The following is a 21418-nucleotide window of genomic DNA, read 5'->3' as shown; positions in this document are numbered from 1 at the left end:
TAATGTTTGGTTCACAATTATTTTTTTTCAGACAGTATCTCCCTATGTAGTTCCAGATGGTCTTGAATACACTATATTATCCAGGCTGTCCTCAAATTTGTGGTGATCCTTCTGCCTCACCCTCCCAAGTGCTGGGGTGACAGGTGTGTGCCACCGTATCTAGCTGATTTTGTCATTCTTAACTTGAATTAAGCTGACTTTTTCCCTGTTAACTCCAGGTATAAGGGAATGGTGGGCTGTCATAGTCCAGGAGGTTGGTCACATGGTGGGGAACAAGAGTAGCAATAAAAGGGTGTCCACCTTGCTCATGTCACTCTGAGCATGGTATGGTTGGCATTAAACAAAAGTATGATAAAAAAATTTTTAAAAAAGTATGTCAGCTGAGAACATGATGATGACATGAAGGAAAGAGTGAAGGCCCAGAATTGAGTGTCAACCAATGGTTGATATGTTGGTTACTTTTCTCTTGCTGCTGGAACAAAACACCTGACACCCAAAATGAAGGAAGGAAAGGTTTATTTAGCTTACAGTTTCTAGAAGTTTCAGCCCATAATCAGCTGGCTCCTAGGCAGGGTGGGGTGGCACAGGGGCAACTGTTCATGGCAGTGGAAAACCGCAAAAGCAAGGAGAGCAAAAAGAGAGGAGCATGAGAGGACTCCTTCTGCCCCTTAGAATGTATGTAGGCTACACCCACCACTCATCCATAAGCCCAGCAATGGACTATGAGTCACTCACAAATTCCAGGTCTGCCCCCATGACTGTACGAAGCTTTGTATGTCCTCTACCCAGACACAAAACGTAACTGTTGCTCTTAGAGGCTGAAAAACTTTACAAAATAATCCTGGAACGGGGAAAATGGCTGCAGTGTGTGTTCACCCTTAGGAGGAAGTACTGCTAGTCATTTCCCATGAGAGAGTGTTACTGAAAAGCAAGCCCAGAGAAGCCTTTGCCCTGAGTTACATCAATAGCCTTTGGAAATCTTTCATTTGGAGAGTTTCACTAAGTCACTAAGTTGCCTACAAAGGGCTTGAAATTGAGATTTTCCCTCCTCAGTCTCCTAAATTTTGGGAATACAGGACCTTCAGCTCTGGAATGTTGAGATTACTGGTGAGCACCATCATACTCATCAGCAGACTTTCTTTTTGACAGGCTCATTCTAAAATTTATATAGAAAGACAAAGGAACCAGAATACCAAAATAAGTTTGAAGAATTTTTTTTTAAAAAAAGCCAGCTTGAACTCATTGTATTTGATTTCAAGACTTGTTAACAAAGTTCAAGTCAGGTGTGGTGGTGGTGCACATTCCACACAGAAGTAGTGGTGTCATTCCAGCACAGAAGGTAGAACCAGAAGGATCACTGCAAATTTGAAGCTAGCTTGGGCTACATAGTGAGTCCACGGTCTGGACTGCATACTGTCTCAAAGATTAGTCAATTGGGGATGGTGGTGCACTCCTGTAATCCCAGAACTCAGGAAGGCAGGGAAGGATCACCATGAGTTTGAGGCGAGCCTGAGCGACATAGTGTGTTCAAGGCCAGACTGAATTACCAAAAGAGACCCTATTTCAAAGAGACAGAGACAGACAAGGAGATCCAGTAATCAAGGCAGTATCATTTTAGTGAAAGGATACACATAGATCAAGGAATGATATAAAACAATCCTTTGAAAATTTGTTAAGGCAGATTTTATTGACCAAATTGTTTCATAAACGCTTTGAAATTCATAGTCTCTGATATTAGTGTGCACCTTACTACAATGACACATCCTAGTTTACTTTGTGTGAGTTTTTTCATTCCTTTTCTTTCTTTTTTTTTTTTTTTTTTTTTGTCTTTTTCGTTTTTATCGGTACCAGGGATCAAACTCACAACTGCCTGCTTGCAAGGCAGGCGCTTATGCCGCTGAGCTAAATCCACAGCCCCCCATTCCTCTTCTTTCAGTAGTTAAGTATTGAACCCAGGGTGCACTAAGCTATATCCCAACCCTCTGCAGGCAAAAGATTCCCCAGTAACTAAAAATTCCTTTAAGTTTTCTTTGTTCTAATTGACTCATCTATAGAATGCTACATTAAGGGACCACTTACAAACTGCCAAAAAAAAAAAAAAAATACTGACTTACTCATACCTGTACTAGGTCAAGGATTAGCTTAGCACAAGTGCCTGCCTGGCAAATGTGAAGTTGGCTTTGATCCCCAGTATAAAACAAAACAAAACAAAACACTGAACTAAATATAAAAAAAAACTAGGTCCATACCAACTTGGGTTTTTTTTGTTTGGTTGGTTTGGTTTCTGGTTGGGGTTACTGGGGATCAAACTCATGACCTTGCACTTGCAGGCAGGTACTTATACCACTGAACTAAATCCCTAGTCCTCAGGTCTGTACCAAAGTTGTGTGGCTTCCCTGTTAGAGAAGGAAATGAGAGTAGGCAAAGGATTATAGCGACCTATATATTGGTGCATTTTTCTTTAGATTTGAAGATTACAAAATATTAACATTCTGGGTGGCAGGTATGCATAGATTTGATTAGCTCTATTTTTAAGTTGGTAAAACTGTGATTTTAAAAATGGAGAGTTGCCATCTAGTGGACATATTTAAATAGAACTTCTAAAATCTTGGCCAGGTGTGATGGCACCGCCTATAACCTTGGCACTTGGGAGGCTGAGGCAGGAGGGTCATTGAAAGTCTGAGACCAGCCCAGGCTACAAAGTGTGCTCAAGGTCAGCCTGAACTGTACGGCAAAGCCCTGTCCCAAAAGGACAAAATAAAGAAAATCTTGTATAGGATGTTTAAAATGGAGTAGAACAAAGCTTTTTAGATTCATTAACACCCAGGTAAGAAAGAAGATGCAGATACACTGATGGGTAAAACCACAAACTCAGGTACAGTGGTCCACACCTGTAATCCCACCAACTTGAGAGGTTGAGGCAGGAAGACTCAGTCTGGGCAGTGCTCCTGTCTCACCCAAGAGGAGTCTGGGCCAGTCTGAGCAACAGGGTGACACCCAGCATTAAAAGACAAAACCAAGCAAACAATTCACACACTTTGAGGCTGATCAGTGCAAGGTCTGAATGTTAGTTTATGGTATGAGTTTGGACAGTGTTGAAGCTCTGTGTAACAGTCTGAACTCCAACCTGCATTCCTTTAACAATTATGAAGCACTTTGTGAACCAGACTAGACTGGGATAGAAGACACAGCACCTTAGCGTTGTATGTTTGGGGAGGTTGTACTATTTTGTTGAGTGGTTAAGTTGCATTTCAATCTCAAATCCTTAGTCAGGAATGCTAGGAACCTTAGGTAACTACTAGTCACAAAGATAACATTAAGATCCAAATTCTGTAATCCCAGCACTCCATGAGGGTGAGGCAGGACTGCAAGTTCTTGCCTAATCCAGGCAATTTAGGGAGACCCTGTCTTAAAAATAAGAAGGGCTGGTAAGGCATAGTGGCACACGCCTGTAATCTCAGTACTTAGGAAGCCGAGGCAGGAGGATCACTGCAAGTTTGAGGCCAGCCTGGGCTACAAAATAAGTTTAGGCCATAGTGAACTGCATAGTGAGACCCTGTCTCAAAGATTAAAAAAATGCAAGTGGTTGTTGGAGACACAGTTCAGTGCAGAGTCCTGGTTTCCATCCCCAGTACATTCACATACACTGAACACACACTCTTAATGAGCTTTTCAGATTCTACCTCAATGGAGGTGTCCGTCTGTTTTTTAATTTAAAAAATATTGAAAACAAGGGTTATGATAGTAGATGATGCTGCAAGAGTAGCTTCTTTAGAGAAGGGCCTTGCTATGTAATTCAGGCTGGCCTCGAGGTCATGGCAATCCTCTTGCCTCACCCTCCTGAGTGCTGAGAGATGTGCACCACCAAGCCAAGCAGATCATGTAATTCTAAACCTAACAGGTATCTTAGAACCTCTCCTTTGTCCACATTAAGTGGAGAAAAATACAGGTTTAACCACATAACTTCAAGATAATTACTGAAAGATTAAACATTTTCAAAGCTCTAACAAGGTCCATCCTTCATACTGTCGTATAAAGGGCATCTTATTTTGTATATCCTAGATGTGTTCATGAGCAGTATTTGCTTTAGAATATATACAAACTGGTAACTTATTATGCAAAATAGGTGTTTGGTATGCACTTTGAAATCTAATTTCACATTTGGAATATAATCCAACATATATTCTTACTGAAAATTTGGTAAGCTCCACACCGATTTGAGGAAAATAACATGTGCATTTACAGAGGGAGCAGTGGGAGCCTGGCCTCATCACACAGCCGGCTCTGGCACTCAAGGCTCTGCACCAAGTCTGCAGTAAGCTGCTGGCACATCCCACCGGCTTGAAGCATCAGTGGTACCATCAGGTGGCATGGGACAGTCACACATGTATGACATGAACGTATTTATAGGACTCAGTAAGACTGGTCCTGCGGCCATGCCCAACACCCACCCAAGGTCCCATCTGTGAAAACCCCAGGACATAACCCTGGGGCCCTGCCCTAGTATTCTTCAGGCCTAACTGGCTGTGAGTTTAAGATTCTGACTTTACACAAGATGGATGCGTGATCAAATTTTTTCTTTTTCAAAAATTGCTGTCAAAGCAGGAGTCTCATTTTAAAAGACCCTTTTAATAAGCAATTTTACCAGGAAGATCAATAACAAATTTATCAGTTACCTAAATGCTTCTATGTAACAGGCTCCTAAATAATGTCCTAAACATTTGTAGAACAGAAATTTTAGCTTAGTTTATTATAACTGATTCTGACTGAATCAGAACAGAAAAGTATTCCCCTTTAAAACAGGCTGTGTACATCAGGATTGTAAATTTGTCCTCACTTTAAAACTAGAATGCTATTAATGTAATTAACAGAATGGCTGTCAGCAAACTTGTCAATATAGCACTAATATTTTATACTGTATTCAGCAAACTTTTAGCAAATGTTCTTTAATTTCATAGACAACAATATGAAATGTATTATATAAGAAGCACACAATAGTTTTGCAGTACAATTTAAAAGTGTATACAAATTAGAATACAGAGGTTAAACACTGGTGTACTGACAGCATTTTGAACTTTAGGTAAACTGCATATAAAATGTACAATTCAAATATTGGCTAATCTGAAAATTTCACTTCCCATAATATAAAAGTGATACTTTTGAGATGCAAAATCTTCACTTAACAAACTATATAAACATTTAAAATATTCATTAAAAACTCAACATTAGAATTTATAAAGATTAGCTATAAAAATATATTGGCAGTCACTTTTATTCTTATAAAGGTACCATTCACTTCATTACAAAATAGTCTCTAACATAAAGTTGTCTTAATAACTGTACTATTTTAGAACCTGATGAACTTTAAATTGATCATAAAATCTTGGAAAACCTTTGGTATGCAATCTTAAGGTTTTTTAAAAAGTATTTTAAGGGCCTGTAAACATTTCATTCTATTAAAACACAACAGGACAAGTAATGGATATTAAACTGCATATAGAATATAAAAATCAAAAAGCCAATTTATTATGTTTTTGTAAAAAAAAAAAATCACCCTTAGCAGAGTAAGCTAAAACCCAACTATTTAAAAGTTTCAAGCTTTTAAATAGTGCTCTTTTCATTTTGATTTTAAAAAAAAGTTACGAAATCACCACATTCCATTTGTGTACCTTAGATGCTTTTTAGGATAAGACCTCAAAAATAGTTAACCCAGTCTCAAAAAATCATCTGTAGTTCAACAAACTTTTAAAAGCCCATTTAGAAGATCTGACATTAAAACAAGTATACATAATCAAAACACATAATTTATATATTTCATAATGTATCAGCTTTTCTTTTAATTTGTAGTTTAGGATTTATTGGGAGAAACAACACACATACACACGCACACACCCCGTCAGACACACATACACCTAAAAATGTAAATTTCAGGAAACAGAAATGCAAACCTATAGGGGAAACTGATTTATTTTTAAAGTTTCTATCTACTGAATTTGGATTGATGACTTTTCTGCCATTTAGACTGATGACCAGTTAGAATGTTTAAACTGCTGAAAGTTCATTGCTTGCTTCTTCTGTTTAATTTTTACAAAGCTTCCAGTTGTGCCACTAGCTCCCTTGAGGTCACTTCCCACGGTATCCTGTCACCAAATCTCGTGGATAAGACATTTATCTTTGCATTGCAAAAGCCTATAAAGAAATTAGCTTCACTTTTGACCTTTTAATTTATAAAACTCCACTACAAAGAAATCCAACTAATCTTTTAGACAAGTCCACAAAAATACTCTTTTTAAAAAGAATTAAACACTTTTATGAGAATAAAGATCCTTCAAAGTTTTTAACTCTTCTATTAGAGTTTTATTTTGATTTTCCAGGACTGCAACTCGATTTTCCAGGCATTTCACATATTCTTTCTTCTTTCTGCGACATTCTCGAGCAGCTTCTCTAAACATTAAAACAAAACAAGAAACCCATGTTAGAAAAAATTTCACATTCTTTAAATAGTAAATGTACTTCAGTAATTTTCTGGTCATCTCCCTGACTCCTCTACCCCTACACATTTAAAAAAGTAAGAAACCATCTACATTCATTGAAATACACAGATCTTAAGAACAGGCTTTTTTTTTTGGTCTTTTTCCTTTTTATCGGTACTGGGGATCGAACTCACGACTTCCTGCTTGCAAGGCAGGCGCTTTTGCCGCTGAGCTAAATCTTCAGCCCCTTAAGAACAGGTTTTGACAAATGCATATTACCTGAATAATCCACACCCTATAGAAACAGCACTGTTTCATTGCCCCAGAAAGCTCTCTCATCCCCTTCCTGGTCAGTCTGCTCCAAGCAACTATTCTTTTGATTTTTACAATATAGAGAAGTTTTTCCTGTTTTTCTTTATCTACAACTGTCATTCTGTCTGTACTGCTGTATCCAGTCATCTTTTACCCAGCATTTTCTGAGGTTTATCCACAGTGCTGCATGGTGGTTTATTCCTTTATATTGTTGGGTATATTCCATTACATGGATATAACCACAACTGTTTACACTTGTTCTCTTGATCTGTTTCTAGAGTTAGCTACTATGCATATTCTTATTAAGCTTAACTTCTCTTGAATAAATATGAATGTGAAATTTATGAGTCCTCTGGTTAACTTTAGAACTATAGCAGTGCTTGAGCAAATAGTTCTGTGAATGACCTCTCAGGACATTTCTGTTAAGACACACATAAGCCGTACTTATTTTCATTTACAAAATATGTGTAAATATTCAGTTTTAATGGTGTTTCTATGTTAGTACACAGACCTCTGTTTTGAAAAGCACTACAGAAAATCTACAATATGAATATACTACAGTGTAATTTTTCCCTCCCAGACTTTGTCATGTGTGTCTCTTATGGAGTCAGAAGCTATGTTCACTTAAAATCAAGAGACAATGCCAAACTGGCTCCAGAATCTGAGTGTGCTTGCTTCCACAGCAAATCTGCTAAATGCAGAGCATCAGGCATCCAATGTACATGCCTGTCAGCAGAACGAAGGAGTACCTGCTTCTGTGACTCAAAACCTGTACCTTCTCGTTAAGTTATGCATGAAGTCTGGTATAATCTCATGTTTACAGGCCATTTGTATTTTTTCTTCTCTTATGCATCTTTTAAATTTACTTATAGAAGTATCTACAGCTCTTGTTTTCTTTTAGATACCAGGAATTAAACTCAGGACCTTGCCAGGCAGGTGCTTATGCTGCTGAACTATATCCCTGGGCCCTTCTACAATTCTTTATATGTTGCAAATATTCTTCCCAGTTAAGAGTGCTATTTTTTAGCCAGGCGTGGTGGCTCACGCCTGTAATCCCAGCACTTGGGAGGCTGAGGCAGGAGGATCATTGCAAGTTCAAGACCAGCCTGGGCTACAAAGTGAGTTCAAGGCCAGCCTGAACTGCATAGAGACCCTGTCTCAAAAAGACAAAACAAACAGACAAAAAAAGAGTGCTATTTTTAAGTTTGTTCCTGCTGTCTTTTGTTACACAGAACTAAAATGCTTAGGTATACTGTAAACTTCACATTTTTCCTTCCTGTGAAATGTCTTTTCCATTACATGCTCAATGGCTAATTTCACTTTTTGATTTTGGTGAGTCATTTCCATTAATTAATTTTGTGAACTACTAACAAGATTGACCATCTTTTCAAAAGCTTTTTTTTAAAGTAACAGGGCTAGGAATCAAATCCAGTGCTTAAGCAAACAGTTCTTTGCAAGGTCCTCTTAGGAAACTGCACATGCTAAGCAAGCTTCTTCGTCTTTTTGATCTCTTCATCTATAAACTTTCCATGTATCTGGCCCATTTTTCAGTTTTCTCACCATTACTAAGATCATCCGTGATATTTTTGTATCTTGTCCCCTTACACTTGTTTTCCTTGAGCATTCACTATATTCATTCTCATTGTTTCTGTCTTTCTCCCCTCCCCTTTGCCCAGTGTTGCTGATTAAACCCAGGGACAAGCTGACACTGAACTATCCCCAGGTCTTTTTAAAAGTTGTTTGAGTCAGGGTCTCACTAAATTGCCCAGTCTGGCCTCTTTTTGTGTGTGTGTGTGTGTTTTTCGTTTTTACCGGTACCAGGGATCGAACTCACGACTGCCTGCTTGCAAGGTGCTTATGCCGCCGAGTTAAATCCCCAGCCTCCAAGTCTGGCCTCTTGAGTAGCTGGGATTACAGGTGTACATCTTTAATCCTAGTTTGTAGCTCTCTTTAAATTTTAAACTTTTTTATTGTTTCCTTTTCATAAGATCTTCAAATCCACCCCAAATTACATTTGTACATGGCATAAAACAAGGGTGCAACTTAATACTCTTCTAGATATGGAGCTGCTTGCTGGCACCCACTGTTAAATAAGTAATTCTATACAAGTGTACTTGACTAGCACAGGAAGCTTATTTCTGGATTCACTGTCCAGTTTGCTAATGTAACTGTCCATCCTTTTGTTGACACCAAGATACTGCCAATTACACTGGCTTAAAGTACATTTCATTCAGTACCCAATGAGATACTTATTCTTCTTTCTACTCTTCACAGAGTGGAAATACCTGGAAATTTTTCCCATGGGAACTTTCAGCTTATTTTGTCTAATTCCCTGACAATTTATAGATTTTAATTTGAAAGTACATTAAATTTATGTGAAATCTGGGGCTGGGGATTTAGCTCAGTGGCATAAGTGCCTTCCTTGCAAGCGTGTGGTCGTGAGTTCAATCCCTGGTACCGGTAAAAATACAAAAAAAAAAATTTATGTGAAATCTGAAAGAATTGATTATATTAACTACCTCCATCTAAGAACACAGTATATATTCTATTTGCTTAGACACTAAGTTCTCAAAATGGTTTTTAAATATGCATCCTATGGCTTTCCTATTAAATGCACTGTCTCTTTGTTATTAATATAAATGTAACATTACTTTCATTACTTTTTCTTACTTCCCATTTTTTTTTCTGGTACCAGGGATCAAACTCACACGCACTTGCAAGGCAGGTGCTTATGCCGCTAAGCTAAATCCCGAGAGGCCCCCCACCCCATTATTTTTAAGTTATGATTGTAGGAAAATGTGGTTGATTTTGCTTATCAACTTGACTGAGTTAGTTGGTAAAAGATTACTGTGTGAATTTCCAGAGGGATTAGTGTATGTGCATGCATGAACACAGTGCAGTGCTGTGACTCAAACCCAAGGCCTTACAAAGGGCTCCACCACTGAGCTACCTCCTCAGCCCATGCCCAGACTGGAGTCCTCACAGTTCTTTCTCTGATCTTTGCATTCTGGGACTTAAATTGCTCTCCATGACCTTTTCCTCTACTGCCTATCTCTGCCTCTTCCTATTAAGCCTTTGGCCTTGGACTGAATCACATCACTGGCTTTCCTGGGTTTTCAGATGGAAATTCTCAGCCTCCATCCTCTTGTGAGCCAATTGCTGCAGTAAATCTCCTCATCTCCTCCTCCTGCCTTCTCCCTCCCTATATATAATCCTACTACTGGTTTGGTTTCTCTAAAGAATGCTAATACAACACCTTGCTAAATTTCCCTAAAGTGACTTTCTTTTTGTGTTTTTATTATAAAACAGTGTATACACAAAAAAGTGCACGTAGTGTAGATGTAAGTGATGAAAGCATAAGATGAACGTGTGCAGACCCAACTTCACCGCTCTGTTGAACAGCCCTCTGTACCACTTCCTCATTACACACCCTTGCTTCTTACAGTGATTATTAGCTTCAATTCCTTTCTTACTTTTATGTCTCCAGTACATGTTTGCATCATGAATTATTTTTTACTATATTTTTTAAAATTATAAAATACTACATGTATTAGAACTTGCTTTATTCAGTCAACTTTGTTTTTCCAAGATCTAGTCACGCCGTCAGTGGTTGTAAATGTACACTATTATATTATGTAAATATAGCCACAATTTATGTGTTCGTTTTTGGGTGCTTTTTTGTTGCTTTGTTTGATTTGGTTTTGTTTTTTGAGACAGGGTCTCACTATGTAGCCCATGCTGGCCTCAAATTCAGTGATCCTCCTGCCTCAGCCTCCCCAATGCTATAATTACATGCATGAGCCACCATACCCAGCCTGTATTCATTTTGTTTTCAATGGATTAGATTGTTTACTGACTTTTGCTGCTAAAAATATTCTTATACACACTTCCTACAAAAGCCTCTTGGTCATCTACTCAGAGCAAGTGAAGATCACAGAGCATATTCTGGGTAACGGTGCAAGGTAAGCCCTCATTTCCTGTGGCTGCACCAAATTCCCCTCTCGTAGCAGTAGATGACTTCCAATAGTCCAAATTCTTACCAACAACTCTGGTCAGAATTAATTTCTTTAACTAATTCGCTGGGTATAAACAGTATCTGAATGTTTGATATTAATTTGTATTTCCTGATTACTAGTAAGGGTGAGTGAGCATTCTTTCCTGTGATTACTAACTGCACTTCATGTTCTAAGAATTGCCTATTTACACCTTTTAACGAATTTTTTTCCTCTTAGGATGTATTTTTATATTTTTTCAAATAAATCTTGGTTAGATAATTTTCAAGAAATATAAACTATTCATTTCAATGAAGTCCTATTTATAAATCTTTTACATTGATGTTTTTAGGTGCATTGTGCTGTTTGGGAAGTCCTGGGCCTAGAAGATTATGTTTCTACCTAAAAATTTTAAAATCTCATCTTTCAGCTGGGCATAGCAGGCAATGTAATGAGACCCTGTCTCAAAAAATAAAATTTTATCTTTCACATTTAAGTTTTTCATAATGTAAAGGAAATCAAATTTTTCACATATGACACCAAGTATCCTGACACCATCTGTTGAAGAGTTCCAGTAATCCGTCTAATCTGTCATTATCTGTGTTTCATGTTCCTTGATCTGTTTCTGGATTATATCACTGATCACACTGTATATCTCAGGGCCACTACCAGATAATTTTAATGACCACAGCTCTTAATAACTCTTGCTATCTCTTCTCCTTATTTTTGTCTAGACTATTTTGACTATTCCTGGCTCTGCAGAGTAACTTCTCTAAGCAACCTGTTTGGATTTTGAATGGAAATGCTCTAATGGGAAAAATAATCATCTTTATAATACTGAGTTCCTATAACTAAGAGCACAGTAATATACTCTATATTTATATTTGGTACCAGGGATTGAACTCACAACCTCATGCTTGCCAGGCAGGCACTTAGGCCACTGAGCTAAATCCTCAGCCCCATATATTAATTTAAATATTCTTAGTATCTTTCAGAAATGTTTTAGAACATTTTCCATAATAAGGTCCTGCACATTTTTTTTGGTGGGGAGTGGAGAGTTCAGGGATCAAACTCATGACCTTGTGCTTGTCAGGCACATACTTGTGCTGCTAAGTTAAATCCTCAGCCTGGTCCTGAACATTTTTGTTAGAAAATTATTAAATATTTTATTTATTGTTCATAACAAAACTGATACTTCCTGTATGTGTGTGCAGTCCTGGGGACTAAACTCAGGGGCTTTGCACTGAGCTACATCTCTAGCTTTTTTTAGGTGGGGTGGGACAAAGTCTTGCTGTGTTGCCCAAAGTGAGCTTGAATTATTGATCTCTCTACCTAATCCCTCAAAGGGCTGGGATTATGCATAGAGCATTGCACCTAGCTTGAACTGATACCGTTTAAATAATTATTTTTTCAAACGTTGTACTGCTGACATAAGAAAATACAGTTATTTCTAAAAACTGCTCTTGTACCTAAAATCCTTATAAACTCATTACTTCTAATTCTTCAGTACATCTATTTGAGTTTTTTTGGGGGGTTGTTTTGTTTCACTGAGAGAGGGTCTTACTATGCAGCTGAGGCTGGCCTTGAACTCCTGCCTCACTCTCCTGAGTGCTGGGACTACAGGTGGGCACTATCACATCCAGTTTGGGGTTTCTTTTGGTAGGCAACTGTGTATCAATAACAGTTTTACTTTAATCTGTGTAATTTCCTTTTCCTGTCTTAATAAACTGGCAAGAATTTCCATACAGTGTTTAGACATTTTAGATTGTTGTAGCTTGGCATAACTGACTCCATCTTGAGCCCTGCATTTAACTAGTGCCCTGTATTTGACCCAGGAAAATGGAAAATTACTCAGGGTATAAGTCCCATGAGAAAAACAGAATGAGCTGTACCCACAAGAGAAAAATTAACCTGCTCAACAAAAGAAGCAGGATATAGGTGTCAACTAAAAATTAATGTAAGATTCTAGCTAAACTGTTTCCAACAGGATGTCTTTTTATGGTTCTCTGTTTAAAAGCTTTGTAATTTTTCAGTTTTGGGGCCACTTGTTTGGACTCTGAAACGGGGGGGGGGGTCTGTATACGAGTGGTCCTGAGCTCAGTTAATTAAATTTCAAATTTATCAATTTGGCTACTTGGATACCTATATTGTTGTTCATGAACCCACCTCAAGATGAATACACTGTTATGTTTTCTATTTTACAATTTTTATTTTTTACATTCTCTAGATGTTCGATTTTTCAATGATATCTTTTTTTCTTTAAACGTGAGACCTTATTCTTTTCTCTTTTCTCTTTTCCTCCCTCTTGCCTCTCTTCCTAGACCTATTTCTTTCCCTATATTCACTGGATAACTGAAGACTTGACAAAACTCATTCATTTATTTGCTGTTTGTGCTGACTCTTCTGCGAGGCAAAATGGCATTATGTAAAACCTTGGGCCTGAAGCCTGGATGTAAGTTTAAATTGTACCACTTCCACTTATAAAGTGGTGTAACCTTGGGCAAATCATGTGACATCTGTAGGTCTCAGTATCCTTGAGTCAAAAAAGTAAAACTAATATTTATACCTTACAGATTTTTGAGAATTACACAAATAAAACTAAGAAACACCTAGGATTTCCTGTGATGGATTTCCTGCTGAATTTTACCAGAACTTCAGAGAACTAATGCCAATATTCCTCAAACTCTTCCATGAAATTAAGAGAGAAGGAACGCTTTCAAACTCATTCCGTGAAAACAGCATAACCACAATATTAAAATTGGACAAGGATAGAATTCCAGGAAGATGGCAGGGTGATGAACAACAAAGAGCCTATCCAAAGACTTGGTGTCTAGACAGTGGAATATAGCAACATGCGGAAGAGAAAAAGGAGGGAGAGAGGTCTCTAGGACTAGCAAGGATCTAAAGTGAGACTTGAAGCCCATGGAGAGAGACAATACAGGAACCCAGCAAAAATAAGAAAACTAGGGCTTCCACTTCAGGTCCCAGGAGAAGCCACACTCCCATAAACCGCCACCAGACTGGAGAGGAAGTCACCACACTCCTACCCTGAAAGCCAGTGGCTGAAGACCTAGAGAAAAGGCCTCCATGGACCCAAGAAGACAAGTCCCATGGTGAGCCCTACCCAAAACAAGTCCTGGAGACGCAGACACAAGAAATTGAAAGCCACACACCTGAAACTTCTGAAGTGATAGCAACTGAAGTAAAAAAACAACTACTGTCTGATTAACTTTGCATGCTTGTATCTAGTGGTCTAAGTGACTATCTGGAGGATAACAGTATGCAGTACAATACCCTATTGTTGATTTCTTTCTGTCTTGTTTTTGAAATCTATGGTCATTCTCATTATATTGTTTATGCTCTTTAAAAAATAAAATAAAACTGGACAAGGAGTCAACAGAAAAGGAAACTACAACCCAGTATCTCCGATGAACACATATGCAAAACTTCTCAAACTATCTACAAACAAGCTGGGCATGGTGGTGCACACCTGTCATCCCAGCACTTGGAAGACTAAAACAACCTGCAGGCTTGGGTTACAAATTGAGACTGGCTTGGGTTACAAATTGAGCTTAAAGCCAGCCTGAACTGCTTAGTGAGACACTGTTTCAAAAAGACAAAAAACAAAAAAACCAAAACATCTATTTGTAAACAGAATATACAAAAATCATTAAAAAAGATCATGACCAAGTGGTGGGAGGAGAACCAAGAAGCCAACCTGCTCCCTATTGTGAGCTAGCTGGGCTGGGAGACAAGAAAAACACCTATCTTGCCACCTACCCCCACCCCATAAGCACAGGCTGATTTGGAGGAACGCAGGCTGACAGCAACTGAAGGAAAACAAAACAAAACTAACAACAACAACAACAACAAAAAACCCACATAAAAACTTAATGCTTGTATAGTTTGACTAACTTTGCAGGCTTAAAGCTGGTAGTCTGAGCATCTATTTAGAGGATAAAAATATGCAATATAGCAACTATGGGGGACTTCATTCTGTCTTGTTTTTGAAATCCAATACTGTTCCATTTTATTTCCTTTAAAAAAAACCAAAAAGATCATTATCAAGTTAGTTTCATGAGAGGGATGCAAGAATGATACTATACAGATAAATAATGACCCAATCAAAAAATGGGATCAGGAGTAGTGGCACACACCTGTAATGCCACTACTTGGCAGGCGGAGGCAGGAGGATCCCCTTGAGTTCAAGGTAAGCCGGGACTACATAGTAAGTTCAAGGCTAGCCTAAACTACACAGTGAGACCCTGTCTCAAAAAACGAAACAGCAAATGAAATAAAGTACTTCTCAGAAGAAGCACAAATGGCCAATAAGTAATATCTGCAGTCATCAGAGAAGTTCAAATCAAAACTACACTAAGATTTCATCTTACTCCAGTAAGAATGGCCATCATCAAGAACACAAAAACTGGGCATCATAAGTGCCTGCCTTGCAAGTGCACAGTTGTGAGTTGATCCCCAGTACCAATAAAAAAAGAAAAAAAATTTAAAAAATACAACACACATACACAGAAACCTGCTGGGTATTCTGGCACATGCCTGTAATCCTAGCACTTGGGAGGCTGAGACAGGGGGATCATTGCAAGTTCAAGGCCAGCCTGGGCTACAAAGTGAGTTCAAGGCCACCCTGAACTGCATAGCAAGACTCAAAAAGACAAAAGAACACATAAACCAACAAATGCTAGTGAGGGGAAAAAGGAATCCTTCTATACTGGCAGTGGAAATGTAAACCAGTACAATCACTCTGGAAAAAGTGTGGCAATTCCTCAAAAACAAAAATAAAACAACCATATAAAATGTTTATTTTTAAAATTCCATGCCTAGATGTACAAAAACAGAAGGAACTTCAGGTAACAATGTTAAATAAGTTAGGTGCAGAAGGCTAATAATTATCACATGGTTCCTCTTATATGAGAAATCTTAAATATAAATTAAAAAGTATTTTAAAAAGAGAGAGATGATAGACAACAGGGAAACACACTCCTTGAACATGGAGAAAGAAAAGCTGGGGGAAGGGACAAAAGAGAAGGAAAGGGTGTTAAGAATGATTAAAATATTATACATGTACCAATTTCCCAAAATGAATGCAATTACTATGGAGCCAAACATACCTAATTTTAAAAAAAGTATATAAAAGTAAATTTATTTTTTTAATTAAAAAAAGAGAAGTGAGAAAACAACAAAAAGCAAAAGACATAAACCACAACAGTGAACTCAAAACAATAACAATACAAGTCTTCAAAACAGTAAAAGTAAATTTAAAAGGGGTTGGCAATGTACCTCAGTGTGAAGTCTGGCTTAAATCTGCAAAATTAATTAATTAAAAATAGTGCTTGAAGTCCTGGCTGAACTGCTTCTATCTTGTAGTAAAACTAACGGAGAAGGAGGTGGATCTTTTGGCTAAGTGAAGAAAGTGGCTTATTGATCCCAGCACTCTGGTAAGCTCTGCAAGTTGAAGCAAGGCCCTGTCACAAAATTTTAAAAAATGTTTAAAAGGCTACAGATGTAGCTCAGTGTGAAGGTCCTAGGTTCAATCTCCAGTACTGCCCTACCTCCCCAAAACGAAAAAGGGTTTCTTGAAATGAAATAAAGCAGAGGCAAGGTTTGAGAGGACTAATGTCCAGACTGAAAGAAGTTCTATGGACAAAATGCTCTTCTGCAGCATCACATGCTACAGAGAAATCTTCCTTTCAAGAGATGTTATTCTGTGACAGACCTCACTAACTTAAGTAATCAGAACCACCTAATGAGTAAGTAGGCATCAACACTAAAGCAAGAGCTTCCACCAGCAAAACCATCAGACTTGTTAGAAGTTCAGATGATTGTTGCCAATTTTTTACCAATAAAGTAGTTTTAAATTAAGGTATATACATTTTTTGTGTGTCTGTTTTAAGACATACTGTTATCACAATAATAGACAAGTATACTGTAAATGTAACTTTTATACACACTGGGAAACCAAAAACTCAAACCAAAAACTGGCTTTCGTTACTGTAACCTTTGCTCTATTATGTTGACTTGGAACCAAGCCTACAGTATCTCCATGGTATGCTTGTTTTTATTTAATACTGTGGGCCCAGCAAGAACAAACTTAAACAATGCTATTTCAAAGGATACAATAAAACTGAAATGATTCTAAAGCATATACCATATTAAAGAAGATAAACAATGAGATTCACTGATCTACTGGGAATGAAGGAGACAATTCACACATAGTAAAATGAAGCTGATATAAATCTCATTTGTAATTATACTGTTGTAATATCTGGTATGTTTTCAAATTTACAAAACTTATCCATTCTGATAGTATAATTTTACTGCTTACCTATTTTTCATCAACCTTATTTCTCTCTTCAGTTGGGGGTCATCTGTCTTAGTTGTCTGAGATGTAAGAGTCACTGGAGATGTCATCACCACAGTCTGTGGCAGTGAAGTAGCTGAAGGTGTGGTACGGATCTGGTATGTTTGCATATCTCCTGATGCAGCTGTAAAGTCAGAAAGGTGAATTGCTAAGTGTCTTTGAAAGTACTTTGGGAAACTTTCCATGACAGTTAAGCATACTTACTTTGTACAACCACCTGGTTGCTGGGCACAAGTATTTGCTGTCCATCAGAGGTCTGTGCATACTGGAGAATTGTACCTTGCTGAGTACTGCCGGAATTGGTCCTGGTTAATGTCTGAAGTCCCTGGACGCCATCTGTTCCTGGACTGGCCAACTGTAAAGCTCCATTTGGAGCAATGGCAACTTTAACCCAAAAGAGAAAATAGTATTTAAGGCTATATAATACACTGAATTTTAAGGAATGGTAACAAAGTATTCAAATTGTTATGAATGCAACTTTGCTTGGTAACTGTGTACCACTTTGTGTGAAGGAAACAGTGAGACTAAGTAAAGTGGTATTTCTTTTGTATAGTTCAGCTGTACTGCCTTAAATTCAGCCTCAAGTTGTATAGCTGACTGATGAAAACAGCACACTTGGAATCCATGGGGTGCTCCATGCTAACTGCAAATGGCACAGAAATTCTAAAACATCAGAAGAGGGGCCCCATGGCTTATTTTTAAAGAAAAAAAAAAAAAAGAGAAGAAAACATGAACATTGTAATTTTGCATGCTATTTACCTAACTGATATTTAAGAAATATAATCTGTTCATTCATTTCCTTGTTACTCCAGAAAGCCACCTATCAGATCATGTTACTTAGCTCCCCACAGGTATTTGTCACTGAATTATATTTGTATTAATGGTCTTCCCTTAGATTAAAACCCGTAACACATAACCAAACAGAAATTATTTTAGAATTATGCAGTTTCCAAATAAAAAAATCTCCCGTGCAACCTAGTGTTTTATCCCTGTACTCTCTTTTCAAATTGCAACTGCAACATCTTTTTCCTTTTTATTTTATTTATTTTTGGCGCTGGGGATCAAACTCACAACTTTGAATTTGCCAAGCAGGCACTTACGCTACTGAGCTAAACCCACAACCTTTTTCCTTTTTTTAGTTTGCCTTCCAGGAAGCCAAAATAAACTGTGTGGGTATTGGATGGGGTCATAAATAAAAAGCATTTTTTCCAAGGCATTTCTTGTCCCTCCCCACTGCTACATGTATTTAACTTATATCTTGAAAGACTCAAGCAGTGTGGTGACACTCACTTGGGGGTGGGCACCCTTTACATCTTGAAGTGAGTGACTTTTGGTGTACATTGTTCCCAGTCTTTCTGTATGCTCATCAAGACTATTGATAAAGTAATACATAAATCAAAATTATATATTTGTAGATGCAGGTAGTGATTTTAAATATATCTGATAATACAGAACTGTTCCATTTTTGCAAACTTTCTTTCTAGTCTTAACATGTTACTTACCTGGTTGTACTTATTCTAAAACTGCACTGTTCAGTAAAGTAGCCAATAGCCTTGTGTAACTATTAGGTTAAACAAAATAAAAAATTCAGTTCCTCAGTCTCACCAGCCATATTTCAAGGACTCAACAGTCACCTGGTTTAGTGACTACTATACTCAGTGATGCAAATACACATTTCCATCATCACAGGAAGCTTTGCCCTATATACTGGTTTGTAATGTACACATCTCAATTATAACATGATACATTTTATGTGTGGTTTGACTTTCAATAGTCTTAGAATAAGTCATATTTTAACTTGAGTTCAATCTCCAGTACCCTAACACACACACACACACACACACACACACACACAAAGGACCCATTTGTGTCTTTTATGACTTTATTCTTTTTCCTTGTTTTGCAGTATTAGGGACTGAACCCATAGCCTTTGTATTCAGCATATCCCCAACCCATGTATTACTTACTTATGAGACAAGTTTCTCAATATAATTGATGTTGGCTTCAAACTCACTATGTAGCGCAGGCTGGCTTCAAACTCACAGAGATGCTTCTGCCTCAATCTCCCAAGTATTGTGATTACAGGTGTGTACCACACTTGGCCCTGATCAATCTTTGTAGCATTTTCAGATAGAGATTCAGTGATTCATTAAAGGTGATTACCCCCGATTATTCATGGTAAATTACATTGCAGATTCTGAATTCTCTTTATAATTCAAACTTCCTTAGCTTCACACTGAAAATCTAACATTCATATTTAATCTTTCATCTTGTAACTAATTCAAATAGTAAATTACACAGAATTAAGGTCATAGATATAACTGCAGATGTCCAAAAGAGCAGTCTATATAGCAGTTACTGTAATTAGGGGTAAAATTAAATTTCTAGATTCAAATGAATCTAATTTTGCATCATATTCCATCACCTATGAGCTGTGTAACCTGAACATTATCTAACTTTCTAATATTTTGTTCCCTCATAAACTGGTAACTGCTTACCTCAACAAGTTGCTGTAAGTAGTAAATGAGACAACACTAAAAAAGTATTTTATATTATTCTTGGCTCAAAATATTATCTTTTAATAATTACCACTATTAAATATGACAGTCTTTCTTCATAACACCTCTTCCCACAGAAAACCTAAGCTGTGTATCCATCAGGTGAAGATGATTCCTATACATACTGTACTGTCCGCTGCTAGTCTGATAGATGGGAGTTGGAACAGACATAGAAGTGACGGCAGGAACTCCAGGGTTTTCTCCGTCTCCTTTTCTGCCCCGTGTATCTTCAGAAGACAGATCTTTCAAAATTTTTCTGTGAAAAATAGAACTCTATTAATGTTGGTAATATGCATGCCTTTACAAAATTGTTTAAAAACTTTTCTCAATCTCACTCTAATTTAACTGTAGTACCAGCAACTCAAGAGGCTGAAGCAAGAGGATCACTAGAGCCCAGGAGTTAGAGATCAACCTGGAAACATAGTGAGACCCTCATCTCAAAAAGGTACAATAATCTTCTAGAGAGCTAGTAAACTGTAAATTGTTGTGTCAAGAAATCATCATCATTTGCTAGGTATGGTGGCACATTCCTGTAATCCCAACACTTAAAAAGCTAAGGCAGGAGGCTCACCATGAGTACAATGCCAATCTCACTACATAGTGAGCCTTTGTTCCAAAAAAACAAAACAAAGTAAAACACAGGCCAGGAATGCTGGTGCATGCCTATAATCCCAGCACTCAAGAGGTTGAGGCAGGAGGATTGCTGTGAGTTCGAGGACAGCCTGCACTACAAAGTGAGACCCTCTCTCAAAAACCCCCAACTACTCCCCCCAAAAAGAAACCATCATCATTATGTGCTCCAGGCTAGTTACATTTTGCTTATGATGTCAAAAAAAAGTTATGCATTAAAAAAAAAAAAGTACTCCATTATCAAAAAAGCACAACAACAAAAAAAAGAGTCTCTAGGCATTTGTAGAGGCCCTTGTAAAGGGAATAAAAACCTATTTCTCTATAGGAGAGATGTCCCTATTGTGAATTATTCAATTAATATTCATTAAGCAGTGTCAGTGACCTTCACTTAAGGTCAATTTTGTCTTATCAGCTTTCAATTCTCAGAAAAAAAAATCAAGACTAGACACGCTACTATAGCTAGATACAAGCCTATAATCTTAGCTACTCAGGAGGCTAAGGCAGAAGGATGGCAAGTTAAAGGCCAGTGTGTGCAATTTAGTAAAATTCTGTGTCAAAATAAAAAAAGGTCAGCATCTAGCTCATCACTCCTTGAGGTTAATCTCCAGTACTATAGAAAAAAATAGGCAGAGTATCAGCAGTAAGTAAAACTGCTCATTTTAACAAAAAGAGGTAAATAGTCCAGAGGTGTATCTCAGACTTGGTGAAATGGTATGTATGACAGGCAAAGGTGTGGGAAAGCAGTTCTTGCTGAAAAGGTATCCTGAAAGGCGAAAGGAGTCTCTAGTGATATCTATGCCAACTTTCCAGCCCATTCCTCACAACTTTACTTATTCACTTCCTTGAAAAGTCATCTACTACTTCCAAAAGTACACTCTTCTATTATTGCATAATTAGAGTTCTTTTTCACTTCAACCCAACATTGGTTCTTCCCAGTGAAGCTAGAAAAATTTAAGCCTAACCCAATTATGTACCTATGTTCTATACCATGCGATATTTTACTACTGCCACAGGTATGATTTAAGTTGAACACTTGTAGTTTTTTCATGTATTCTCCTATGACATGTTGAAGAT

General features: G+C 37.6%; 1 protein-coding gene across 6 annotated transcripts in view; it reads right to left on the bottom strand.

Moving 5' to 3' along the window:
- Nucleotides 1-4720: 4720 nt before the first annotated feature.
- The window catches only part of Atf1 (activating transcription factor 1), a 45410-nt gene continuing 28712 nt past the window's right edge, over nucleotides 4721-21418 (bottom strand). For all 6 annotated transcript variants that reach the window (XM_003475783.5, XM_063254746.1, XM_013159385.3 and 3 more), the window contains 4 exons: nucleotides 19840-19970; nucleotides 17361-17540; nucleotides 17121-17280; nucleotides 4721-6444 (listed from right to left, as the gene is read on the bottom strand). In XM_003475783.5, coding sequence (XP_003475831.3) covers nucleotides 6300-6444; nucleotides 17121-17280; nucleotides 17361-17540; nucleotides 19840-19970 — 616 coding nt within the window. In that variant the 3' untranslated portion in view covers nucleotides 4721-6299. The remainder of the gene's footprint in view (nucleotides 6445-17120; nucleotides 17281-17360; nucleotides 17541-19839; nucleotides 19971-21418) is intronic.

Source organism: Cavia porcellus, unplaced genomic scaffold (genome assembly GCF_034190915.1).
Source record: "Cavia porcellus strain 051 isolate PalLab524CR breed Dunkin Hartley unplaced genomic scaffold, mCavPor4.1 scaffold_8, whole genome shotgun sequence".
Classification (NCBI taxonomy): Eukaryota; Metazoa; Chordata; class Mammalia; order Rodentia; family Caviidae; genus Cavia; species Cavia porcellus.
This window is presented reverse-complemented; position numbering and strand designations above follow the sequence as displayed.